Source organism: Phodopus roborovskii, unplaced genomic scaffold (assembly GCF_943737965.1).
Source record: "Phodopus roborovskii unplaced genomic scaffold, PHOROB, whole genome shotgun sequence".
Classification (NCBI taxonomy): Eukaryota; Metazoa; Chordata; class Mammalia; order Rodentia; family Cricetidae; genus Phodopus; species Phodopus roborovskii.
The window spans coordinates 11680634-11708552 of NW_026126516.1; the positions used below are offsets into that span (position 1 = coordinate 11680634).

Sequence of the window (27919 nt, forward strand, 5' to 3'; positions counted from 1 at the left end):
GCTCACAGATCTTTGCATAAGTGCAAGCAGTGATCTTGGCAGTCATCTGGCCACTGTGGTCCCCAGGGCTGCCTCACACTGGGATACAGGTCACCTCCAACATCCACAGCACAGAACACAGCAGCACTTACCTACCCTACCAAGCCCTGCTTCTACACAATCACATACAGCAACATGAAAAGACTTATCATTTGGCTTCATAATAGATTTGATTTGTATGATTTCCATTATTAGAATAAAATTTCTCCTTTAATGTGAGGAATTCTTTCCCCCTCTAAAACAATCTGGCCACAAGAGGCCAGTCCAAGTTCTTTCTGATTGGGCAGCAGCGGGAGCAGCTAACATTTTGTTGCAACGATTAGGAAGCGCATCATCAACCCAAGCTCCCAGGAAATTCAGAAGAGATGTTTAATATAGAGCATTTTCCAAACTGAGAAGGTGCACACAAGTGGCCTGAAACTTGAGTCAGCTGTACGCCCTGACTTAGGCCTCTGATGCTTTTTGACAGGCACAGGTGTGGATGATTTGGCTGCCAGCTTCTAATCCCACAGCAGCTAGGCATGGGCAGGAATTAGACAGGGGCGGGGGATAACTGAGCAGCAGCAAAGAGTTTCATCTGTCCCAGCTGCTTCAAGTCCTAAGTGTAAGCTGCTCCACGTTCTGCAGGGCCTGCAGGGCATGCTCTATAGTTCCACTCTCCAGCTGGTTTGTGCCATTCAGGGACTACAGTGCTAAGTCAGTCTCAGGGCTCCAAGGCAGGGCTAGCCTAGCACTGGTGAGACATTCTGGCCCTAACACAATCACCCTCTTTCTGACAAGTGGGTGAGCTTTCGCTGCCTTGTGGTGGGTGACTGGAGTAGGGCTATTTGAAACTCACCAGAGGCACACAGGTGAAAACTCAGCGTGCTAGAAGGGCAAGGCCAGCTGGAGGCCCATGGTGTGAGTAAGTGGCTGAGATGAGGTTTTCTGCTCTCAGGGTCATGGGATTACATATGGCTGCCCAGTAGCCTCAAATCCCACAGCCACGACAGGACCAAGAAACAAAGTTTTTCTTCCAGATAAGGTAGATATCACAGGTAGCCACTTAGTATTTTGTATTGCAAAGCCTCCAATTATGATGAGAAGTCAGTCTCAGAAGCAAGTCAGAAAATCTCCTTCGTTTTTTCTGAGATAGGGCTTCATTATGTGGCCCAGCCTGGCCTAGAACTTTAATTTCTTCTGCTTCAGCCTCCTAGTGTATGCCACTATGCCCAGCAGTTCATCTTAATTCTCCCGTCACACATCCATAATAACCCTCTCTATGCCAGCATCTGTCACCTGGTGACCGACCTTGACTGTGGATGACCATGTATGGGCTCCTCCCCCAACTCCATAACTGGATTAGAAGGGGCGAGTGTATTTATTAGCAGCACACCATTGCTTCTAAGTGCAGGGGGAGGGGGGATTAACAGTCCTTTGTCAGTTTGGAAAAAACAACTGATTATTGATTCAGTCTGTGTTCTATATCAGAAATGCCCCGATAAGGCTATCAGTGACATACAGTTTACAAGCAGGCTTGCAAAGTGCTGTGAGGAGCTGCACTCAGGCCCGACGTCCAGGTCTGATACTGTCCATCTGCTGATCGCTCTACATCTACTGAAGCCATCTGTGTAACACAGAACCAGGATCGCAAACCAGGGATCAGAGTCCCCTAAGGAGAATTCTCATCCTAGCTCCACAGCTGAGACCCTGATCCCAGCTTGGCTTCACACAGGAAACCTGTGCAAGCTGCTTTCAGCTACAATGGAAAGAATGAGGTTAAAGACATCGTCTGGTAACCTTATGAGGCTACACGGCACTTAAGTAGGAGTGGGACAGAGAAGGACAGAGCTCTTTTGCCACTGAAACACACACACCATGGGTAGGGGACCAATGGATGATGCAGTGAGGGAGTCAAGCCAAGCACAGAACCCATCAGACTGCTAAGACCTGGTCATGAAGAGGTCTGAGTGGGTTCTGTCCCATGAAGGAGGGGGAAGCAAGCCCCCTTGGCTAGTGTCAGAAGGAGCCAGAATGGCAGATGTAGCTGTGCATAGGAGATGCCAAGCTACAGAAAGCAAAAATACCTGGTGTGGTGATGCATGACTTTTCCCCAGCAAAGTAGAGACAGGAGTATGTCTGTGAGCTCAAGGCCAGCCTCTTCAACATAGTGCATTCCAGGCCAGCCAAGGCCACACAGTGAGACCCTGTCTCAAACATAATCCCCCACCCCACCCCCCAAAAAAGGCAAGCAAGCAGCACAAAAGGCTACCAGAAACTGGTTACTAATTCTGGGGGGGAGAGGGGACTCAAAGCTTGGGCTTTAATCAGGACAATATTTTCACAAATTTAATATCCACATTTACTATGCAATACAGATTCTTGATCCTGTGAATACAAGCCAACCCTAGTCCTTGCAAGTCTTACTGTAAGGAAACCCTGATTTTATTTTTAAGGATTTACTTACTTATTATGTATACAGTGTTCTGCCTGCATGTATGCCTGCAGGCCAGAAGGCGGCACCAGATCTCATTACTGATGGGTGTGAGCCACCATGTGGTTGCTGGGAATTGAACTTAGGACATCTGAAAGAGCAGCCAGTACTCTTAACCACAACCCTGAATTTTTAGAAAGGGTCTCCTTGTGTAGCCTAGGCTGGCCTTGAACTTGCAGCCATCTTCTCACCTCTGCCTCCCGAGTGCTCTAGCCACAGCATGTCAGCACACATCTATTGGTTTAAAAGCAATCATGTCTTCACATAAGAGCCCTATGCCTGTCTGAACGCCGCCATGCAGTGTGTGCACTCAGAGCACAGTGCTGGAGGCCTGATCATCACAACGAGCAACTGCAAACACCAAAGAAAGGGTCTGTGGGGTTTTTTCCTTTCCTCTCCTGGCCCTGACCTCATGCTCCATGGAGAGTCAATCCATGGCTTTGAGCCACACCCATACCCAACCCAAGGCTGTGGGCTCTCTGACTGTTGCAGATGGAGCAGCTATAGGGCTGCCTACAGGAAGGCAGCCCCTGCCTCGCCTCCTAGGGGTAAAGAAGCCTGTGCTACATGCACCCTGCTGATTTATTATTTGTGGTTTGAAATGCACAGTGGAGACCTCCAGATCAGTAAAGGTAATTTGTTCTTGTTTGAGGGCCACTGTTTTTATAGAGCCCAGAGACCTGGAGTGGGGCAGGGGTTGCCGGCCACCTCCACACCACTCTCTCCCCACGCCTCCCTGGAGAGGACCGGGGTGACCGACTTACCAGATTTGGATCTTCCGTGGGCAGCACTTGAGGCAATGCTTAGAGACTGGGGCTTTACAGGGTCCCCAGGAAGAGGAAATCCCCCAGCGCTGGGGACCTGGATGTAAGGACCCACAGCAGCAACCCGACCAGATGTGCTCAGGGGTGACTGCGGCGACGATGTGCCGTTCACACGGTTCAGCTGCAGTGAGGGTAAGAGCAGGGTCAAGATTCTCTGAAATCCTAAGTTCAATGAGAGGCTGTCAGAACTCTCTAGCTACTCTACATAAGTAAGCACACAGAATCTCATCCGTCACGGCCTCTGTATTGTTAATCTTGAGAGACAAACATCACGTGAAGCTATCCTTCAACACATTATTGAAGGCAGTTCCCGAGCATCATTCGTAGCGACTGAGGCTGGCAAGAGGGCACCTCTGTCACCAAACTGTCTAAGCATGTGCACGGGAAGCCAGCGCAGGGAAGACACCCGCCCCAGGTGCCGATGGTGTAGAGGGGTTGGATGGGGCGTCCATTCAGACACGAGGTGTCGTCTGGTTCCCACTCACACTGGGAGGCATCAGGACTAGGGGGGTGGGGAAGGGCAGGCAGACTCTGGACCATGGTACAGTGTTAGATACTAACGATGGTGATCTCAGGCAAGGTGCAGACCAACTAACGTACTCCCGTTTCCATGGGATCCTACCCTTTTCTACCCCTTTGTGTCTGGATTAGGTGAAAGACTCTGCACTAGCTATCGCCAGCTGTGGAGAATGAGGGAGAGACTGCCATTTTCCTGGGGATATTCCTGCACTGTTTCAGTTTTGTTCAGGGTGTTTTCCATCTGTGAAATTTAGAAAAGCAAGCATTTTTGAAAATATAACTATGGCATTTTGTTCAAGATTTTTGTTGTTGAGACACAATCCCCCTATGTAGTCCCGGCTGGCCCCTAATTTACAACTCTTCTGCCTCCACATCCTAAGTACTGGGATTCAGTATGTACCAGAGGTGCAGCAACAACTGGCAACTTTTAGATGAAACACTAGTAGTAGTTTAGCTCACAGCTGCCCACTCTCTCACATGCCTGGATTTTCTTGCCATACAGGCGTTCACGCAGCTCGCTGATCCGCTTATCCATCATGGCCACCTCCATGTTGCGCTTATTCAAGAGCTCCTTCTGCTGCTGGAGCTTAGAATTCTGTTCCTGGTTAAGCTGGTTACGAATCTGCAAAGTAGAGACCATCACTTAACAGCTGCATTAGTTACACCCTGTCAGGTGTCTAGTAGGCAGGGTCCCACATGAGTCCCACACATGAATCAAGAAGCATTATGTGTCTTCAGGGCTGTCTGCTCTGCCATGGCACGATGGTCATCTACACAGCTGGCAAGGGTTTAGACTCCATAAATCCAAACGACAACACCGTTAGAAAGTGTTAATCCCCACAAAGTGGACTAAGGCACTCTAAAAAGCAGCCGGAGAGCTGGACAGATAGCTCAGCAGTTAAGAGCACTGGCTCTTAGGACCCAGGTTCAATTCCCAGCACCCACATGACAGCTTACAAGTGTCTGTAACATCTGTTTCAACAGATCAGACAAACTCACACAGACATATATGCAGGCAAAACACCAGTGTACATAAAATACAAATAAAAAGCAGCTGGTTAAGATCTCACAGTAGCTGTGTGTGGTGGCACACATCTTTAATCCCAGCACTCAGGAAGCAGAGGAAGGTGCATCTCAGAGTTCCAAACCAGCAAGGGCTACACAGAGAGATACTGTCCAAATAAAAAAAACAGACAACTCATTTACTTTTCAAAAACTTAGAAATACATGTGTGAACTACCAAAAGAGTCAGGTGACAAAATTGCTGATGCATGAAGAGTTTCTGAGATCAAACAGAAACACCAAGTTAGACTGATAATAAAGAAGCTAGGGAAGGTAGCTTATGCCTACAACCCTACTACTTGAGGCGTGGGAGCAAGGAGATCTGGAAGATCTGGAATTTGAAGCTAGTCTTGGCTAAAAGCATACCAAGTTTAAGGCCCACTTGGGGCACAGGAAACCCAATTTCTATAAACAAATGTCTGTAGCCATTTTTGAATGTACATTTGAATGTACATCAGTACTTTGAACTGATTTTGTTATAATAAAGACCACTCAAATAAAAATGACTACAATACTTCTCTCTCTTCCATTGCTGTCTGCCAAACACCAGATCCTGGACATTAGGGTGCATCTCAGTGTCATGTCTTCACTAACAGGCGTGCTTATGCAGATCATGAAAGTAAACTGTGGACATGTGATGGCCAGGCCATTTCTACAATGGCCCTATGTTAGAAATACATAGTAACTAATTCCGAAATTCATGGCTAGTGATATACTTGTTGCAGTAACACAGACCCTTTATTAAGGTTATAGAATGCTGTGGAATATTATTTTAAAATGTGTTACATTCATTTGTGCTGTAGAACATTTGTTGCATTCTTTTAGGTTGCATTTGTTTAACTCTGTGAAGCTGTATTACTGTGCCTGTCTAAAACACCCGATTGGTCTAATACAGAGCTGAACAGCCAGTATCTAGACAGAGACAGAACTGGGAGGGAGCTGGCAGAGAGGACAGGTAGGAGAAGAGGAGGATCGAGAAAAGGAGGCGAGGAAGGCACCATTGGCCAGCCACCCAGCCCGCCACGGAGACATAGGATAATAAAGGTAAAAGCCCAGAGGCAATTTAAGTTAGAAAAGCTGGCTAGAAACAGCCAAGCTAAGGTCGGGCACTCAAACGTAAGAGAAAGTCTCCGTGTGTGTTTATTTGGGAACTGGGTGGCAGGCCCCAAAAGAGTAAAATCACCAACTACAGTAGAGTAAGGAGGACAGCAAGGAACTAATAGTTTATATGACAACCTCAGATCTCCTGACTTCTTTTCTGTTTCTTGCTGGGCTGTTCTGACTTAGCTCAGTTGTTCTGACAGGCAGCTGTGCATGTTAGAAAATAGAGTTGCTTGAAATCACAATGTGTTATTTCTGCTTTGGAGAATACTCGATTCTAAGTTTTAATTTCCGGCAGAGCAAGCTCCCCACAACCTGGCAGTGACCTAGAAGCAGAAGACTCTTTGCTTTTTAATATTAATGTGTTATCTCAGCAACAAGATGAACCCCCCCAAATTGTTTTGGAAAACAGAATTTATGGATAGAATATTTGCCCTTTATTTTAATAAAGTGGAACAATTTCTAAAGTTAAAAAATGTATTTATATGAGTTAAAAGGTCAAATTTTTAGTTGGGTGTGGTGGTGTACCCCTCTAGTCCTTACACTAAAGAAGAAGAAGCAAGAGGATCTGAGTTCCAGGCCAGTCTGGTCTACAGAGTGAATTTCAGGACAGCCAGGGAACCCCGTCTCAAGAACAAAAACAAACAAAAATAAAAAACAAACTGGAAGAAAGGAAGGAAGGAAGAGGTCAAAAGCTCAATTCCAGGGAGATGAAAGGAAGAAGGGAGGGAGGGAGGGAGGGAAGAGTGAATGGGGTAGAAGCAGGTCCAGCACAGGGAAACCAGCACACAAGCAGCTTTTGTTTGAGTTTTGGTGCAGGAAATTAAATCCAGGACTTTGTACATAATGGCGGGCAAGAACTGACCAACATCCCCAGGGTTGTTTTTCAAGACAGGGTTTCTCTGTAGCTTTGGAGCCTGCACTAGAACTAGCTCTGTAGATCAGGCTGGACTCAAACTCACAAAGATCCACCTGCCTCTGCCTCCAGAGTGCTGAATTAAAGCCACCACCACCTGGCTTGTTTTGTGAAATAGGATCTTGCTTTGTACACAGGTTAGTCTTGAGTTCATGCTCAACAGAGTGCTTATAGACTAAAGACAAGACAAACATCCTCAACTATTCACCCTCTTCAAAGCACACGCAGGACAAGGGTCAGCAGTGCTCTATAAGGCCAAGCCTAGAACCCTGGGGAGGTAGTCCCTGCAGCAACTCTCTGAATCCAGGAGGCAAACCCCAGACTTTTGAATGAGGAACTTTAACTATGTGAGTGACAGGAAGATCACAAAGACAGCCCTAAATTCAAAACACAGCACTCATTTTACTGGGCTACAACTGGCACTTATTTTATTATTGTTTGTTTATGTGTGTGTCTGTGCAAGTTTATGCTGCCAAAGCCAGAAGAGGGGGTGTTGGATCCTTGGAGCTGGAACTATAGACCGTTGTGAGTCACCTGGTGTACCTGGGTACTGGGAACCAAAATACTCTTCTGGAAGAATAGCAAGTGCTCTTATTCACTGAGCAATTTCACCATTCCCTATAACTGATATTTAAAATAGAAATGGAACAGGAGAGACTAGACACCATTAGAATGTATCCCATGTGGAAGATTAGGCAATTATCTTGGTAAACTCTTCAGAAGCCCATAATACTAGCACCCTACTTGCATACTCACACATTCCTATTTGTGTATGTAAACCAAACAGGAGGCAAAACACACTTAAATACTTAACTGTAGACCAAAAAGCTACCTCACCAAAATAGCTTCACAACATATCTCACAAAAAATACCCTTTAAAATCATACACAATTGGCTCAGTGATCCTGTCTGTAGTGCAATGCCCTCATTAAATGATCCCATACCCTGTTGTAGCAAGTGCTTAAAAAAAAAAAAAAAAAAAAAAAAAACCACAAAACCTTCTGAGGAGTGGAAATGTGTTTAGGTTTCTGTATGTATCTTATTTTATGTATATGAGTGTTTTGTTGTCATGTATGTATGTGCATCGTGTATGTACAGTAACTGCAGGACAGAAGAGGCCATCAGATCTCTGGAAGTGGGGTTACAGATGTCTGTGAGCGGCCATGTGGTGCTGCTAACTGAATTCGGGTCTGCTGCTCAAGAGCTCTGAGCCATCTCTCCAAGCCAGAGAAATGGAAATGTTGAAGACTGAAATCTGAATGTTTTGTCCCTCTAAGTAAGGCCGAGGCCCCAGGCTCAGACAATTACCTGTAGCTCTTGGTATAGCCGTTTTAACTCCACCGCTGCTGGTCCTGTCAACTTGCCATTGTATGACTGGAACCCATTCAGTTTTCCTTTCTTTAAATCTTCTAGTTGCTGACTAAGCTGATCAACTCGTAAGATTGCAGTCTGAACTTCCTGCTTCTTTTCCTGGAACATGGCACTGAATCTTTCTATCTCAGCAGCTGTAATTAACAAAAAAGGAAAAATGGTCATTTAAGGGACATACTCTGTCTTCATTTCTATATACAATTCTGGTATTATTTATTACCAGCTTTGGAATGAAGTGCATGTATAAATATAAAAAAAATATAGTGTATGCATAACCCAAAACAGATTTTTTTTCTTGTAAGAGCTATGGTTGGAGAAACCCCAAGTCTCACTCTCATTTGCCAGGCAAGTGTTCTAGTTTACCCAGCCTCCAAAACACACCAACAGATTTCAAAATCCATGACTATTCACAGAGTCAATAATTATGCTTGCACTAGTTAATTAATATTCTTTAGGGAACTAATAGAAAAGCTAGTTTGGCCAAGGTACTTCAGAATCTCAGAGAGCAAGATAAAACCTTTGTTGTGAAAGTATTACCCATCATTATGACATTAAATAGGCATTTGCTAAACTGACAAAAAAACCAACCACAAAGAAAACAAACCCCAGAGCCCACACAGAAGCACCCGATGCACCACTGGCTGGGGTGAGGCCTTGTCCTTTCACCTCTGCCTCTCAAGGCTCTGTGCCACCGTGCCTGGCTGTATGGTCATCTTAATGCATGCATAAAATGTAAATAGTTAAACAAAAGCAGACTACTAACTACAGCCCCTGGATCAGCCAGACACCTATCCAAAGGGCTGATGCCACCACCATAACAGAAAGGGCTAGAACTACTCTGAAACAGACTGCAAGTCATAAATATGCAAAAAATCACCATAGACTTATCAAAATGTTTTTTACATTCAAGAAGACAGAAATGTGAACCTCCTGATTAATCAATACACATTATACACATTCTTCAAATTATTGTGTCCTATAAAATGCACAATTAAATTTATATTTAAAAAAACAGGAAATTAATTAATTTCAAACAATACCATTCTAGGACACAATCTTATTAAGACTTCACAAGTTTTTGTTGTTGTTGTTGTTTTTGGTTTTTGCAGAGAACTTATACAATTTTTAAAAAGTCAGTTAACCCAATGAACTCCATCCTCTTTACTGCAGCTGAGAGTAAAGTGTTAGGACACGCAAACTGCCATGGCCAGACAGCCTGGGTGTGTGGGTGCATGGGTTGAAGGTACGTACACAGATTGCCGTTCATAATTTTGCTGTAGTCAACTTGTCCTCTCATGGCACGGATCTTTTTCAGCTTGTTTTCCTGGGCTTCAACTCGCTCTTTCAGTTTCTGAAGCTTTTCGTTTTCAGAGACAGACTGCTGCTGGCGACGCTCCTGCTGCTTTAGAAAGTGTAAACGCTGTTCCTAACAAAGAACAAAAACATCTAAACTATGCAAATGGAAATGTTTGATTACCTTTATATACCACATCATGAGCTTGGAGATTCTTTAGGCAGAGTTGACGGCATGCGCTGATCTGCACACTCAGCTCATGCCGGGCCTCTGCCGAAGTCTCACAGCAAGAAGCGTGCCAGCGTTTGCCTGTGTGCCATCACGGCAGGTCTTGCTAGCCTTGCCCCCTGCTGTCTGCACAGGGCTCCTAGAGCAGGGTTCTACTAGGAAGAAGGACAGTGAGTGACCACGAAATGGACCTCTAATCTGTAACTCATACTAAGCCATCAAAGGACTCTGCTTTCTTCATGATTAGTGTCTTTAAATGGGGAAACATTTTGCAATAGGACAATCCTAAAATGAAAGACACAAAGCACTCTTCAACAGTGTTTCTCCTACTCATGTGAAAGCGTACTGTAAAGGTAAACCAACAGTAAGCATTTGTGATCCATCTGTGTGCATAAAGTGCACCAAAATGACAAGAGGCCTCTGCATGATCCCACAGGCATAGTAAGGTACAAAAACTCATGCTCAAGTATTTCAGGTTGGGTATTAACTTGTGATTTATAGTGTCGAAAGTATCTACAAAGTTTTTTCATTACAGTGTGTGTGTGTGTGGGGGGGGGGCAACAGGCCACAGAGGGTATCAGATCCCCTGGAGGCAGAGTGACAGGCGCTTGTGAGCTGCCTGGTATGTATGCAGGGAACAGAACTTAGGTCCTCTGGAAAAGCAGCAATGTTCTTCCTGCTGAGTCGTCTCTCCAGTTCTACAATACTGTTTATCCTTGAGGCACAACGAGCTTTGAGACAACTTAGTTTTTAATATGTGAGTATAAGTGGATGGGTGGGTACATGTGTGCACTGTGATGCGCGTGCGAAGGTCACAGGACAACCTGCAGGAAGGAATTGCTCATTTCTTCTACCATGTGAGTCCCAGGAATGGAACTCAGGCGTCAGGGTGAGCCATCATGTTGGCCTAATGAGACAATTTTTCTAGACAAGTCCAGTGAATTCTCTTTTACATATAAGCAGTCAGAACAGTGAACTACACACAGCAAATGAAAAATATAGGACTTGTGACTACGTAGCTCTCTCCACAGAGAGGACAATCAGGCTGGCCAGGTGGGTGAAGGCACTTGCCACCAAGCCTGAACCTGAGCTCATCTTCTGGGACCCACATGGTGGAAGGAGAGAACCAACTCCAAGAACTTGTCCTCTGCCTCACACCTGTGCAACGGCACACACGTCACCCACACATATACACGTAACATACACAGTAAAAGAAAATCACAAAAGGGGACAATAATCCACACTAGAATGTTAAGAGGCTCTCTTTAAAGTAGATCCAGAACACTTTAAGACATTTCACACCATGAACAACCCATTAAGGGATGGGTATTGGCCCTGATCTTTTCTAGTTGATTATCAAGCATAACTAAATCATAATTTAGAAAAATTCCCAAACCCCCCTTACGGAGGTTTACCAATGTCCTAACCATGCCCCACACCATAACAGCCCTAACACACTCAGTGTGGAGTAGTATTTGTTGACTGGTCATCACTCTTCCAGGGTCCAGTCTTCTCTAGAGTAGTAAACCAGTACACAGCCAAGCTCACACCTAGCGAACCTGGAAGAAACAGCACCTTCTCCTTTCACATCCGTCTGCCGTTTGGTCAGGACCAGCCATTTCCTACTCTGTGATGGGCATGTGTACCAAGGACCAAAGGTTCTTGCTTTGATACCATTACAGAATGCAACATAACCACTGCTCGGCACTTTCCTAGCACAGCCCATCTCACCACCCACGAAGGGAACCTCAATCTGAAAGGGCAGTTGAAAAATACACGTTATGAATGATGTTTCTTATGACTGTACCTTGGCAACCAACATTTGCTGCTGATTTTCAATTTGCTGCTGTTGCCTGGCTGCCATATCTTGAAGTTCTGAGAGGGTGAGTTCAACGCGTGGATTTCCAACCTATAGAGAACAAAAAGCCCTCATTGGTCTGCACTTTCCTCTGGATACTACCTTTCTCTAGTGTCAGACTTCATATGAAGCTCAATTTCATAAAGGTTCCCTAGGAGTTAGGAGAGCAAAAATTAGCTCTTTCTTCACAAGAACTTCTATCTGATGATCACTTTTATTAAAGGTAAGTAACAGGTATAATTTTTCTAAAGCATAAATATCGGATAGTATATTTAGTAAAGAACTCAACATTTGCGACCATTTGTAGACGTGCATAACTGAAATTCTGTTTTCAATAGGATTTAACAGGTGTATTTAACCAAATGGGCTGCCTAATGTTTAAGGACAAACAGCCAAGAAAGTTTATATGCAGGTGACAAGCAAGAAAGCGCTGTCATCTGCTGTGAGGAGAAACACGTAGAATCTCAAGTCAAATGTTCATTAAAACCCTCCGTTCATTAAAACCCACCTATTACGCATCAGAGAACGCCGCATTTGGCTTGAGCATATAAAGACCTAGAGTGTGGTATCTGGCCTCGGAACCACCGCCGGACAGGCAGGTGCCAGGGCACCACACCTCACAGGTGAGAAAGCAAGCAGCAGCAGCAGCGTACAGCCTGAGCTTCCAACCATTCACACAGAACATGGCTCACTGAGCCCCGATGTGCATGAGGTATTGTCAGGTGTGCTCCATGCCTTTTGCTGGGCATGGGAGGCCTCTGGAGAAGCCACAGGGAAGATAAGGAACGAGCTAAAGGAGGTAGCTCATAATAGCTTCAGAGTCCCACCCTAATGGGCCTGCCTTCCTCTGAACCCTTCAGTTCAAACAGGAAGGCTGCACTGTAATGGCACCCTCATACCCACTACACACTTCCTACCGCCTTTACACACACACTGAGGGTCCCTTTAAGTCCTGGCACCTTTACGCTCCTACAATTATCCTTCTAACTTTTGAATTTAATTCCATGTCTGTGGGTGCTTTGCCTGCATGTATGTCTGTGCATCCCAGTCATACCTGGTGCTCACAGAGGCAAGAATTACAGACAGCTGTGAGCCACTTGTGGGTGCTGGAATGGTCTTAACTGCCATACATCTCTCCAGTCACGAGTACTCTAGCAGCTCTGCCTCTTCCTCAACTCCTAGGGTTACCAGAGCATACTCTAAACTCCAGGAAAACACAAATCAAGACTTGTTCAACATTCTTATCTGGCCTCATTTAGAAGTTAGATATTTTGCATTAATTAGTTAATTACTTAATACACAGAGGATGAAAGGAGAGGAAAGATCCCTCCGTTCATCGTGTAGATTTCAGCCACTGAATATAGGGCCTCAGGTTTGGCAGAAAGTACCAACTGCATTTTGACAGAAGTTGGGGCCTGCTCTGTGCAGGGAGTTCATGTTTGGTATTTTAAACTTGGTCAAAAGTCCATGTCTAGAGGTCATAGGCCCTGGGAGGTAAGCTGTGACCGCTGTCTTTCTAAATGCGCATGCTGTGACCGTCACACTGCCCAGAGATCAGTGCTGCTATCTGTTTCAGCTGGAGAAGCTTCGTTTTACAGTGGTAAATGGTAACTGCAGACTTGAAGCTGGCCCAATGCTGAGAATAGCAACAACCGAATGCTTGGCCATAATGCAATATGGTTATCAGCCCTCTCAAGGCTCAGGGAACACCCTGGAAGAAGAGTAAAGGATGTAAGGCTGGAGGATTGGGAAGAGTGTGTGAGCCACTGACTTGGCCTCATAGCAGCTGTGATTACTTACAGGAGAACTGCATACAGTTAGGCCTGCCAGCACCCTGTTATGGACTGAAGGGTTCACCAGGCTTCATACCTTCCTAAAGAGTTGCTGACAGATAATGATGGCTGAGGCAGGAGCCACTGGTAAATTGCCCATGCTCCTGAATTAGCTCATTAGTGATCATGTGAGCAGACCTAATTAAACTCACAGGGTCATCAAAACAAACATCAAAGTAAAGGGAGACTGGTTGAAAATAGGAAGTGAGTCAATGGAAAGACAAGAAAGGGCAAAGCCAGACATGGTGGCTCACACCTTTAACTTCAGCACTTGGGAGGTGCTGAAGTTTAGGGGTGTGTGTGTGTGTGTGTGTGTGTGTGTGTGTGTGTGTGTGTGTATTAAGGCTAGCTTAGTCTACACAATGATTTTCAGGCTAGTCAGGGCTACACTGTGAGATCTTTTCTCAAAACAAAACAAACAAAAAAAAAAATTGGGAAAAAAGTGTTGGCATGTCAAACATGATGGTGTGCATGCTTGGGAAGCCAAGACAGGAAGATCAGAATCATTCAAGTATAGCTTGGGCTATTAACATTGTTTCTAAACTTGGTGTGGAGGCTCACACCTTTAATCCCAGCACTCTACAGGCAGAGGCAGATGGATCTCAGTGAGAGGCCACATAGAGTTCCAAGCCACCTAAGGCTATATAGTGAGGCCTTAGGTTTTTTGTTTTTTTTTTTTTTTTTTAAAGATAGACAGAAGCTGGATCTCTGTGAGTTGGACCAACCTGGTCTACAGATCGAGTTCCAGGACAGTCAGGACCATACAGAGAAACCCTGTCTTGAACACCCCTCCCCCCAAAAAGATAGAGAGTGGGAGGGAGAGTTAGATCAAGAGCCTGTTTCTGGGGCTGGGGAATAGCTCAGTTGGTAGAATGCTTGTTTTGCATGCACAAAGCCAGGGATTTGGTGCCTAGCACCAAGGAGAAAAGAGGCGTGGGAAGACCTTTCTAAAAGGCACTCTGGCTTTAGTGTCCATCATGTGTGTGAGCTGCTCTAGGGTATTAATGCACTAGAAGTAAACCAGCAGCACACTTTTGCTGACCCTGGTGACCTCAGCTCCACTCCAGCCTCCACAAGCCCCATTGTCCTGTAGTGCCTGGAATGAGGAATGTCCCCACAGGTTCCTATGCTTTTGAACACTTGGCTCCCAGGCTGTGGTGCTGCTTGGCGTGTTGTGAAACCCTCAGGAGGCAGGACCTTGCTGGAAGGAAGTACTGTACAGGTGTGGAGGTTTTAGCTTGATCCCGCTTCCCGTGTGTAGATGAGGTCTGACCCGTCAGCCCCCTGCTCCTGCCACCATGTCTTCCCTAAAGGAAATTTGTTCTCCTAGTAAGCTGCTTTTAGCCAGGGCATTCTTCCAAGGCAACAGAAAAGTAACTTATACAGGTCCCCAAAGTGTCATCTTACTACATTAACAGGCCCCATAAAGAGAGAGGGAGAGAGGGAGAGACAGACATCTGCAATCCTAAAGAGGTTTTCTTTTCTAGTAAGTTCACATTGACAGCAATCTACTCACAAGATGAAATTACCAGGGTAGAAAGGAATGTCATTCCAAAGCTACTCTAAAGGAGTCCCCGGCATCTCATATCCACTAGGCACCATCCTCTGAAGCCCTGCTTTCCTCTCTGGCAAGTATAGGAGCTTGTACTGCATGGCATTTGGTGTGCCAACTGTATGTGCACACTGCTCCTTACAGAAACCTATTAACTATACTGAGGGACTAGGAGTTGAGACAGATTCCGTAATAGGCAGATAAAGGGGCCAGGCTTAGAGAATAAAAATAGTAAACTTCCTGTGGGCTCTACTTGTTGTCTGGTCCTACAAGTCTGAGGTCAGACTAGGACATCTCTACCCCAAAGCTGTGGATCTACCAGCCTCCCAGTCTTGGTTCAAACTGACCACCCTAAGTTGAGGAAGGAAGACCTCCCTCAGAGACCCCCAGACCTCAAGGAGACTGGGCTTCAGCTTCCCAAGTCCCTGTCTGCTTCCTTTTTCCCTGTGTGCCTTGCTGTGTTTGTATTTCCTCACACTAGTAACAGCCTTCTTCATCAGCTCCTGCTGTGTCTGAGACCTGCTGTTGCCCCTGCCATAACCCTGTGGCATTTGGGGGTTTTCCTGCGTTTTTATCTTTAACTGGCAAACAAGACTAACCCAATCAAGACCCCCAGACTAACAGAAAGCTGTCTCAAAAAGAGACTGAATGTAAGCTTTCAGCACGCAGAGCTCTAGCTGTCCTCACATTTGGTGCACCCGCCCTTGGCTTCTAACTCTGCTTCTCACATCTCTGCAGGAGCCTCTGCTGCTCCCTCTGGTGGTCTGATTATGTTTTTGATGCAGCTGACTGAACCACACCCTATTTTGGTGCCTTGCTCTACATTTGCTGGTTTTTTGGTTTGTTTTTGTCTTTTTACAGGGCTATGATTTGTTTATATTTCTGTCTCTAAAAACAACATGTAAAATCTGAAGTTTGAAATTTACCTTCAGCAAACATTTTGCTTTAGTGTTTGTTTGTAAAACTAAAACAAACAACATAGGATTGGTTTGAAAAGAATAAAGCAAGAAATTCTAACCCTGACTGCCAATCCCAAGAGTCTCTGAGTAACTTTTTTTTTGTAGCACATCACTTTTAATATTTCACTTTAAACTCAACTAGAGGCATACATGACATTTTAAAAGCCACATAGAAAATCACATGGGAGGCTGGAGAGATGGCTCAGAGGTGAAGAGCAGTGGCTGCTCTTCCAGAGGTCCTGAGTTCAATTCCCAGCAACCACATGGTGGCTCACAATCTTCTATAATGAGATCTTCTGGCATGCATACATGCAGGCAGAACACTACTATACACATACACATAATAAGTAAATAAATAAATCTTTTTTTAAAAAAATCACATGGTTATTGAAGTCCTACTATTGTCTGACAGGGTGGGTTGGTGTCCTTCATAAAATTTCTTCCAAGAGAAAATTCTGAGTAACTAAAACAAAACAAAACAAAACAAAAAAACAAAAAAGCCAGGTGGAGGTGCCACATGCCTTTAACCCCAGCACTTGGGAGGCAGAGGCAGGTGGATCTCTGTGAGTTCGAGGACAACCTGGTCTACACAGAGAATTCTAGGACAGCCTGCAAAGCAATACAGAGAAACCCTGTCTCGAAACAACAACAACAAAATTCTGAGTAACTTTTTAAACTGCACATTTTATACATTTTTCTGTATGGGTAGCTCATAATAGCAAAGAAATAAACAAGGGTCTGGAGAGATAGCTCAGAAGTGGAAGCACTTGTTCTTGTGGAAGACCTGGATTCAGTTCCCAACACCCATATGGTGGCTCACAACTGCCCGTAACTCCAGAGAATCTGATGCCCTCTTCTGGCCTCCATGGGTACCAGGCACACAGACATGCTTGCATACAAAGCACTCATATACATAAAATAAATAAACAGAGAGAGGGAAAAGGAGAGGGAGAGGGAGAGACAGAGAGCGTGCACAATCCAGGCATGGTAACATGCACCTTTAATCCCAGCAGGCAGATCTGAGTCTCAAGCCACCCAGGGCTACATAGTGAATTCTGGTCAGCCAGAGCTACAGAGAGACCTTAAAAATCCCAGTACATGTTGATTCTAAAGAGAACCATAAGCAAAGTACCAAGGTGAGTGACTGCTTGACTGCTTCCAAGAGCAAGGCTGACAGGACACCCTGAGCTATACTCATGGTAACCATTTAAATGCTAGATAAAACATTTAAATTGTACTAACTTATTTTATGTGTATGTGTGTTCTGTCATTCTCAAAAGCTTTACCGAACAAAGAGAGCAATCAACAGAAGGCAGAGCCCTGAGCAACTAAAGAACACCAGAACTAGCATCTGCCTTCAGGCTTTGCCTGCCTTGGACATGGCTCTCTAGCAGCTGCTGTAACCATTCACACAAGTCTACAAAAGATTTGCTTCTTTCTCTGGTGTTGTTTATATGGCAGATTGACATTTAAGTTCCAAGCTGCCAAACTGTTTTGCACATTACAGAGTTTACACTCCTATCCAGCAGTGTATCAGAGTCCCTGCCTTTTCTCTCCTTATAGAAGTTGCTAAATCAATCTTTGTTTGTTTTGTTTTGTTTTTTGGGTTTCTTTTCTTTTCTTTTCTTTTCTTTTTTTTTTTTTTTTTTTTTTTTTTTTTTTGAGACAGGGTTTCTCTGTGGCTTTGGAGGCCATCCTGAACTAGCGCTTGAGACCAGGCTGGTCTTGAGAACTCACAGAGATCTGTCTGTCTCTGCCTCTCAAGTGCTGGGATTAAAGGTTCTAATCTTTTTTTTTTTTTTTTTTAACTCAGCAAAATAAAATTCTGGTTTATTGTTGGACATTGTTTCACACACACATCAAACAGGCCAAACTAAAAAAACAAACAGCAACTTCATAGACAAGAAGGAAAAAAAAAAAAAAAAAAAGAAAGAAATCTTTTATCTATATTGGCCCTTTTAACCAGCTACTTACAAAGTTACTGGTTGGAATAAGATTGGTTTGTTTGAGCTGAGTGATGGTGGCACCCAGCACTCAGGAGGCAGAGGCAGATGGATCTCTGAGTTCTCAAGACCAGCCTGGTCTACAAGAGCTAGTTCCAAGACAGGCTCCAAAGTGACAGAGACCTTATCTCAGGAGAAAAAAAATTGGTTTGTTTATGTTTTCACTAGTTTTTTTTCTCCTTTAAGATTATAATGAACATGGTCACGCCACAAGTTAGGTCAGAAGCAGGACAGAGTGCTCTGAAGGCTGGTTTGGTCATCCACTGTCATTAAAAACGGTTGATCCTTAACAATATGTACAAAAATATAAAATGTAAATAAAAATACAAACAAGTTTCCTTTTAAAGTATTTTCAAGAAAAATGCAGGGCCTTGGAAGTTTTAGTGTTTTTCCTCCTCTGTTGCAAATTCATGTTGTGGTTTTGGTGGGGTGGTGGACAGCGTATCCCACCTGTGGCTGGCACTGCCCGCTGCGGGCAGGCCGGGCCTGCTCCTCTACTTGAAGGTGAGCACGTTTAAATGCTGAGACGGGAAGTGGAGAGTGACTAGGTCCCAGTAGCCTTAAGTTTAGCCTTTCCTTTCTGCTGTCTAGTCATCCTCATTGGTCTTCTGGTCATTGCCCTCACCAGCCTCAGCCTCCCCATCTTTGTCTCCATCCTCCATCCTCCTCCTCCCTACCTGCTTCCTCCCCTTCATCTACCTCACTATCAGCCTCCTGCTCCCCATTCCCCTCACTGCATCCCCACTGGCAGGTGCGTCTCTTCCGCTCTCTGCCCTCTCCACAACTCCCTTCTTCTCCTTCAAGTCCTTGGTGGTGATCTCGGAGCTTGTGTCTGTCCACAGCTGCATCTGACATGGTGGGGCACCCCGGTGATCCGATTCAGTAAAAAAATCTCCCACTACAGAGGCGGTGGCAGGCGGCGAAGGAGCTGGAACCGGGAACAATGCAATGCTGGCTTTTAAAAGCAGCTGTCTTTGCATCAATTTCTTAGCAACAGATGTTCCAATGATTTTAGTTTGTATTCTTCTGAACATTAATGATATTGAACACAATTTCATGTACTTAACAGGGCATTCATGTGTCTCCTTTGGTGAAGCATGTGCAAGTTTTAAAACTAGGTTTATTTTCCCCTAACCAAGAAGCCACTTGCAATTGATAACCACTAGTAGCAAAGGGAAAATCAGTTTTCTTCAATGGAGTCTCACTGGTTTATCAACACTCCAGGGCAGGTCACGTCCAGGAGCAGTTGGCAAATACAAAATAAATGCTATGGGTATTGTTTTGTTTTCTGTGGACTTTTTGTTTCACTTTGAGATTTTTGGTCTTGCTGGTTTGTTTGTGGGGTGTTTTAAGAGAGAGAACACAAAGCTAGGTGTGTCGGATCGAGGAGGAGTTGGAGGAAGAGGAAAATATGATCAAAATAGTGTGTGAAAAATTTATACAGAAATGAAAACATGGGTTGTTTTTTCATTTTTTAATATATAATTTATCTTATTTCATGTTCATTGGTGTTTTGTTTGCATGTATCTCTGCGTGAAGTATGAGATGCCCTGGAATGGGAGTTACAGACAGTTGTGAGCTGCCATGTGGGTGCTGGGAATTGAACTCAGGTCCTCTGGAAGAGCAGTCAGTGCCCTTAACCACTGATCCATCTTTCTAGCCCCTTGTTTTCTTATTCAGTTTTTGAAGTTCTTTATATAGTCTATATATAAATTATTCATCAAGCATATGATTCTCAAGAATTTCTTCCCAGATTTTATCTCCTTTTTTCATAATAATTATGAAGACAGCCATATATGTACTACTAGGCAACCAAACAGATATGGCTGAAGCCAAACTCATCAGCTAAAGACGTCTCTCATCAAAGGATGCAGAACACAACACATAGCAAAAGAGAGCAAAACAAAGCAGGTATTCATTCGAGATCCAAAAGAAAAGAGGAAGATAAAATACTTCTGATCCTCAGAATCAGTGAATTTGAAAAAAAAATAAAAAAAAATGTACACAGCCTCATTCATAAATGGAGGATTACTTATTCCCAGTTTCACTAAACACCAAATGGCACTAAATAAAAGTAGAAACTTCTGACCTCATCTGACACACAACACAAAGTAGGTCTAGAAGCATACAGCAACTGTGCAGAAACACAAGGAACAACATGGCATCTGAAACAAGCCTGAGCCAGAAGTGACCTGGATGAGCATCCCAGTCACAACATGGAGTTGTCACAGGGACTTGTGACATGAACTGCTGGCAAGGGAACCAAATAGCAAGCTTCTACATCAGGCAGATTAAGCAAAGGATGTTTCAGAGCAGATAAATTTGGCCTCTGCCCTCCATGCTCTTGCTACAGTAGCTAAAGTCTAGATTTTTCCTAGGCAATTGTTTATCCAACAAGCATAGCGGTCAGTACCACATTAAAAAAAAAAAAAAAAAGAATGAGTGACCACATTAGTAATTACTTCCAAAAGTCGATCTTGACATTTGTGTTCAATTGATCGCAAGTGTCAGGGCAATCCAGCAGTGATAGGAGATGTCGTTCTGTAAATATGTTTCTCATACTGGTTAATGAATAAAGCACTGTTGGCCAATAGGAAAGCAAGATAGGAGGGACTAGGAGACAAGGAGGAAAGAGGAAGGAGTAAGGAAGAGTCAGCATGGACAGACTGGAGAGAGCAGGACACCAGCCGGCTCTGTGGTAAGATGAGACCACGTGGGAATACATAGATTAACAGAAATGGGTTAATAATTAAGACAGAGCTAGCCAAGAAACTATTACCTGGCCAACAGCATTATATCAAATACAGAGTCTCTGGGCGTTATTTGGGGCTGGTGTGGCGGCGGGACCAGACCAGCGGCGGGAGGAAAACATACTCCTTACACAGCAGGTGAAAGGATAGTGTATTTCATTAAATGATGCTGGAAAAACTGGAGGGTGTGTGTGTGTGTGAGTGTGTGTGTATAAGTGTGTGTGTGTAAGTGTGTGTGTGAGTGTGTATAAGTGTGTATGTGTGTATAAGTGTGTGTGTATGTATGTGTGTGTGTGTGCGTGCATGCATGCATGCATGTGTGAATGCCTGCCTGTGTGTAAAAGAATAAATCTGGATTTATACCTTGTACCATACACAAAAATTAACTCAAAATAGATTATAGACCTTATTATGGGCTAACCCTGTAACCCTGGGAAGAAATGAGGTATAATCTACTGGGCTTGGCCACATGCTGGACATCTAACAGTACAGCAGGGGTGCTGATGTTCTCAGCAAGGGTGGCTGAGTAAACAGGACAAAGGGCTTCCGGGACTCTACCAAAGAACACACTTTTGAGGACTGTGTTATTTCAAAATAGACACCATCTCTGTGAGCACTTCTATCAAATCAAAGAACCAGGGGATTTTGGAACCCCACACAGAATACACAACAAAGTGTCTCTAAACCAGTCAGGGTACCACCTGGACCAGCAGTTTGCAGAGAGCAAAACTTCCCCAGCCCTTGCCCGAGCAGCTTCGAATGAGCCTGACTTCACACCAGTTCAGCATCTCCTCTATCCCAGCCCACATGCCCTTTCTCCCTCACTGCATCTCCTCTTGTCTGAGCTCAAGAGGCAGAGCATTTACTATGCAATTGTTCTATCCAGGACAGACACAGAAATCATGGGGAAAATATTTCTAATATTGTGTTAATTTAAAAATTCGTGGATCAGGATGCAACCATTTAGCTACTGCTCCAGCGCCATGCCTGCCTACTTGCTGTCATGTTCCCTACCATGATGGTGATAGACACACCTCTGAAACTGTAAGCAAGCCTTCATTTAATACTTTCTTTATAAGTTGCCTTCATTATGGTGCCTCTTCACAGCAACAGAAAAGTAACTAAGACTGGCTCCATGGTGGCTATCTATAAAACTTAAGAAAACTATTATTAACTGGGTTATACTCTGTCTCCCTCTCCTTCCCTCCCTCACTCTCCTCTATCTCAGACAGGGTCTCTATGTGCAGACCATACCAGCCGCAAACTCACAGAAATCCACCTGTTTCTTCCTCTCAAGAGCTGGAGTTAAAGGCATGAACCACCATACCTGGCTTCTCTCTCTCTTAAGACAGGGTCTTGAACTCATGATATTGTCAAGGACAACCTTGAACTAATGACCCGCCTATCTTTACCTCCCCAGTGCTGAAGTTACAGGCATATGCCACCATTCTTGGTTTGTGAGGCAGTGGACATGGAACCCCATGCATGGTAGGAAACACTTAACAACTGAATTACAGCCCTGAATACTCTATAGACAGAGCATAAAATGGTAATTACTTAAACCTAGATAAAGTATATAAATATTGTCACCATGACAAAATAAGTTATATGATACTTAAAATTTAGAAAGAGGGAAGAGAGAAGAAGGGATAGGAGGAGGCTAGTGTCCTTTCACAGGTCATGTGGGTTAAGGAAGCTCAAAGAAGCAGAGATTTGGGGCTGGAGAGATGGATCATCAATTGAGAGCACTTGTCGCTCTTTCAGAGGACCTAAATCCTAGCACCCACTCACATGACAGCTCTCAACTGTCTAAAACTTCAGTATAGGGGACTGAAGCCCTCTTCTGGCCTTCATGGACACTGGTCACGCGCATGGTGTACATATATACCTACATGCAGGCAAATCACTTATATACATAAAATAAAAATAAGTCTTCAGAAAAGGAGGCAATGGCAATTCAGACTAGGTCTCTCTTATCCAAAAGCTCAAAATCCAGCACTTTTTGAGTTCTAACCTTACTTTTGGATTAGGGATAGTCAACCAATGACATCTATGTAGCATTTCCAACCTGACAAACTATGAAATCTGAAACACACTGAATAAGCGATCCTTAACCTGTACATTCACAGAAGTAAACAAAAACAGCACATCACTGATAAGCTGGGAAGTCGAGAGGCAAATGCAGCCAGTGTGCGAGTCCTGCAGACATCTACAGCCTCTCCTTCCAGATGACACACTCTTAGCAGCATCCAACTAGGCCAAACACTTGCCCAAGGTTAAATGTGTAGTTAGTTTCAGACTAAGAAAAAAACTAAACTAATCCTCTAGTCTTGTTATTATCCAGAAAAGTCATTCCATAACATGTACCTACTTTCCAATGCTACACAGAATGCTGAAAGATTTCCCTCACTGTCAACTGCTCAGACATGTTCCCTGTTCACCCACTTCATTCCTTAGTCTTGACGGAACGACCAGATCAACCCTGAAGAAATAAAAGCAGCCTGTCTGGTCAACGCCATGTTTCAGGGCTAGAAAGGCGGACTCCTGTGCTTACTGACCAGTCAGCCCAGCCTACTTGGAGAGTTACAGACCAGTGAGATCCCATCTCACAAAACAAGGTGAACAGGTCCCGAGAGACAACACTGCAGCTGTCCCTGGACTCCACAGCAATGGTTCTCTACCGTCCTAATGGGACCCTTTAATACAGTCCCTCATGTTGTGGGGGCCCCAACCATAAAGTCATTTTCATTGCCATTTCATAACTGTAACTCTGCAACTGTTAGGAATTGTAATGTAAAAATCTAAATGAGACCCATGGGTTGAGAACCACTGGTCTACAGGCTCACAAACTCAAGTGTACCTGCTTACCAACACAATTACTCCTGCATATGACCAGTACTCAAACATACTTTAAAAAAAATCCATTTAGCTCATAACTTACCCCATCCTCAGTGCGCTTTTCCCCAGGTACATTTATTACATTTCTCTGAGTTCTCTGCTCTTGGGTCTGACGGCCACCTAAAGAGATGACAGGATCAAGCTTACTGTGAGGGCCCATCCACACTGTTAACTGGATTTAGAACCACCATGAAAACATCGCTGTGTGCCTATAAAGGGGTTTCCAGGAAGGTTTGACTACGGTGGGAAGACCTACCCTGAATGTGTATACCACCAGGTCACACGCTTGAGTTCTAGACTGAATAAAAAGATGGAGAGAGTTCACGCTCTGCTCCCTGCCATCACAGCCGGCCAGAGCTTTCCCACCTTGTTGGATATAGCCTGCCTTAAACTGTGAGCCAAAAGAAACTTTGTCAGATATTTTTCCCAAGATTTTTTTTAATGTGTGGTTTTTTTTATATGTGGAAACTGAACTTAATTATTTCCAGTTTTTAAAAAACTTATTATCATCGTTATTATTGTTTCTGAGAGACAGTCTCACTATGTGTCCTTGGCTGGCTTGGAACTTGCTATGTAGACTGTGTCTGTGTGGGTTCATGCAACAAGGACAGTACTCACAGAGGCCCCAAGAGGGCCCTGCATGCCCTGCAAGTGGAGGTACCAAAGCTCACCTATAATCACTGTTATCACTTAACTCTACAATATTTATGTATCCGGAAAAAAATTCCCTTATCTTCTGCGAATATAAGTTTTAAAACAGGTGTATATTTTTACAGTTCAAAATTCAAAAGAAATAAGAAAGGTCTATGTTGTGGAATATTACTTTATCAGAGTGCTTACACTCAGTTTTCCTTTTCCTTTCTTTCTTTTTCTTTGTTATTTGCTTTTGTTTTTAAGACAGGAACTCACTATAAGCATTAGCTGGCCTGGAACTCAGTGAGCTACCTGTCTCTGCCTCCTGAATGCTGGGATTAAAGATGTATATAACCACACCTGGCTTTGTTTTTATTTTAAATAGCACACTTACTAGATTTGTCTTTTATAGTATGATGTTACACTGACAAAGGCTTGGTCCACTCTAAAAGTAGAAATTTTTCTCATAACCTTTTCCCTTATTATTTCAAGGTTTTATTTTAAAATGTGGATGTTTGGGCTGAGCATTGGTGGCACACCCCTTTAGTCCCAGCAGAGGCAGATGGATCTCTGTGAGTTTGAGGCCAGCCTGGTCTACAGAGCTAGTTCCAGGACAGCCTCCAAAGCAATACAGAGAAACCCTGCCTCGAACAACCAAAGGAAAAAAATCTTGATGTTTGACCTATGTGTATTTATTAAAATTAATCTCTTCACATATTGCATGTTTACACATTGTCATATTTGAACGTGTCATCGTACCAACTTGGTGTCCCAAGAAAGCACGAGCTTGTACCTACAGGTTGTGACATACTCAAATCTGCAACTGCAGAGGTCAAAGGCACATGGAATACACATTCTCCAACAATTTTGAGTGAAGAAAGGCAATGTGTGAATAATTTTTCCTAAAATTAACTAGTATGATGAAAATTAACAAGTGAATGAAGAAGAAAACATGTAATCTACCTTGTTCACTGCTCTCAGCTGGAGAGTCCTCATGTCGAAGAAAAAATTTCACTTCTTCCCTTCGAGGGCCCCACTTCTGCAGGTGGTCATACATCATGTGGTCATAGGGGATGGGGCGTTCTAGGAGAAAGACTACAGTTTACTCCACAAACAAAACAATGACATGAGACACACTAGAACTCAAGGATAAACACCTTATTTTGCTTTAATGAAAAACACACAAACACAATAATACATGTCAGAGTACATACCCAGCGTCCAATCAGGAACAACTGAAACAGGTCTTTAAAGAGTTACTTATCACAAAGCAGTACACTCTGCACCCTTCAGAGGAATGAAACAAACTAGCTATATTTGTTTGAAATGTTACAATGACAATAGATGGCCAAAGGTCCGCCTGAGCACTTCCTTCAAGTGCTGGCAGATTAAATTCTACTTCAAATATTTTTTAGAATATTAGATTGATTTATTTTATTGTAAGTGTTTTGCCTGTATGTATGTGTGTTCTACATATGTGCGTGCCCTCAGAGGCCAGAAGAGGGCATCAGACCTCCTAGAACTGGAGTTCCGGCCAGTTGTGATCCACCATGTGAGAGTGGGGAATTGAACTGGGTCCTCTTCCCAACCCCTCAAATATTTTTTTAAAGAAGCAAACATTATTAACAGAATGTTCTTTAACCAATCCCTTGACTGGTAAAGAACACTAACATGTCTGTTGCATTTTCTTGTTTATCATGTGGTCCCTTCTCTGAGGCTTAATTCAGGTATTTCTGATACAACAGAAACAATGAACCCTCACTTCGTAAAAACAAACGGAAACTGAGCTTTTTTTTTTTTATTTTTTTGTCTCTCTCTCTCTCTTTGGACTTTTAAATTTTTTTTATTTATTTACATACTTACTTAGAGACAGGATCTCACCATGTAGCTTAGGCTGGCCTGAAATTCACTATGTAAATCTGCCTGCCTCAAGCTGGGTGGCGGCGGCAATGCATACCTTTAATGACAGCACTTAGGAGGCAGAGGCAGGTGGACCTCTGAGTTCAAGGCTAGCCTGGTCTACAGAGTGAGTTCCAGGAGAGCCAAGGCTCACAGAAAAAAACAAGAAAACAACCCCCACAACCCCACCATCCCCACCCCTGCCCCCCCCAAATCTGCCTGTCTCTGCCTTCTGAGTGCTGAGATTATACTTCTGCAGCGCTGGAGAATGGGTCCAGAGCCTCACATGTATACAGGGCTACTACTGTGCCTGTGTGCATCCATGCATATGTATCCCAGAGAACAACCTTGGGTGTCATCCTTTGGGCACTTAGTAGTAGTATTTTTGAGATAGGGTGTCTCCCTGGCCTAGAGCTTGCCCAATGGGCTAGATCAGTCAGCCAGTGAGTCGGGGACCCATGTTCACCACCTCAGCCCTGGGATCACAATCCCAAACTATTACACCAGGCTTTGCCCATTTACGGTTTGTTTTGTTCTGTCTGTCTGAAATAGGGTCTTAAGCCTACTGCAGTCTTTTTATACCTGGCCTTCTGCCATCTCCACACTCTTTGCCTTGAAAAATGAAAACAAAAATGTTTTTAATTGAAAACCGAAGTACCAGTAAGTCTTTTCCAATTTTAGTTCACACTTTTGGTTTTGTTTTCTGTTTTTGAGACAGGATCTCCCCATGTTGTCTGAACTAGTCTTGAATTTACAGGCTCAAGAGGCGGCAGTTCCCATCTCCCATCCTCTGCCTTGGCCTAAGTAGCTAGGGTTACAAGTGGTGTTACGTGCCTGGTTAGTTTTGAGGTTTTTATATAATAATTCATTCTCTTTTACAAGATTAAAAAAAAAACAGACTCTCTTCTGTCCTTTCTAAAATTTTAAAGTATTGATCATAGTGGATTTATTTCTATATACGGAATAAAAGATGTGACTTTACTTTTTCCTACTTGAATAATCAAATCATCCCAAGACCACTTAACTATTATTAGTGATGGATAGTAGGACAGCAAACTTAGTAATTCAATTCTTATCACAAAGCTGAGTTTCAAAAAACCATCTGACATTTCTTGACCCTTTGTTTTCACATGTATTTTATCAGCAGCAATTGGTCAAGATCTTTTTCAAAAGGTAAGGGTTTTTACCTGAAGCCCTACTTACTTAAACATACATTTTGGGAAACCTCATACCTTCGTGTACAGAGTTGTCTGTCTGTAGTGGTTTGAACAATAGCCCCATAGCTAGGCGCGGTGGTGCATGTCTTTAATCCAGCATTTGGGAGGCAGAGGCAGAAGGATCTCCAAGTTTGAGGCCAGCCTGGTCTACAGAGGGAGTTCCAGGACAGCCAAGGCTACACAGAGAAACCCTGCCTCAAAAAAACAAAAACAAAAAACTTAATTGATAATAATAATAATAATTGATTTGATTGTCTCTAAGTGTCCTTTAAACATTTCCATTTGGATATCTATCTTTTTATCACCTCAAACCCAACATGCTCCAATTGATCACTCTTTCAGTATCCAATGTAGACCCATGCACTCCTCAGTTACCAATTATTTTTTCTCTAAGCATTATTTTCATAATGCCATTCCCTATTTAAAATATGCAGAACTGCTTTCTAGCTCTGTGGTACTGGGGCTTTGCAAGAGGGGGTCTGATACCTTCT

The 27919-nt window shown here is 43.7% G+C and overlaps 1 protein-coding gene and 1 pseudogene across 1 annotated transcript in view; both read right to left on the bottom strand.

Moving 5' to 3' along the window:
* The window catches only part of Ppp1r13b (protein phosphatase 1 regulatory subunit 13B), a 73322-nt gene that overhangs the window by 8336 nt on the left and 37067 nt on the right, over window positions 1-27919 (bottom strand). The window contains exons 3-9 of the mRNA XM_051196665.1: window positions 25276-25395; window positions 23723-23799; window positions 11635-11736; window positions 9557-9731; window positions 8243-8439; window positions 4337-4477; window positions 3277-3457 (exon numbers count right to left, since the gene is read on the bottom strand). Of these exons, the coding sequence (XP_051052622.1) occupies window positions 3277-3457; window positions 4337-4477; window positions 8243-8439; window positions 9557-9731; window positions 11635-11736; window positions 23723-23799; window positions 25276-25395 (993 nt within the window). The remainder of the gene's footprint in view (window positions 1-3276; window positions 3458-4336; window positions 4478-8242; window positions 8440-9556; window positions 9732-11634; window positions 11737-23722; window positions 23800-25275; window positions 25396-27919) is intronic.
* LOC127231177 (prothymosin alpha-like) lies at window positions 18619-18886 on the bottom strand (annotated as a pseudogene).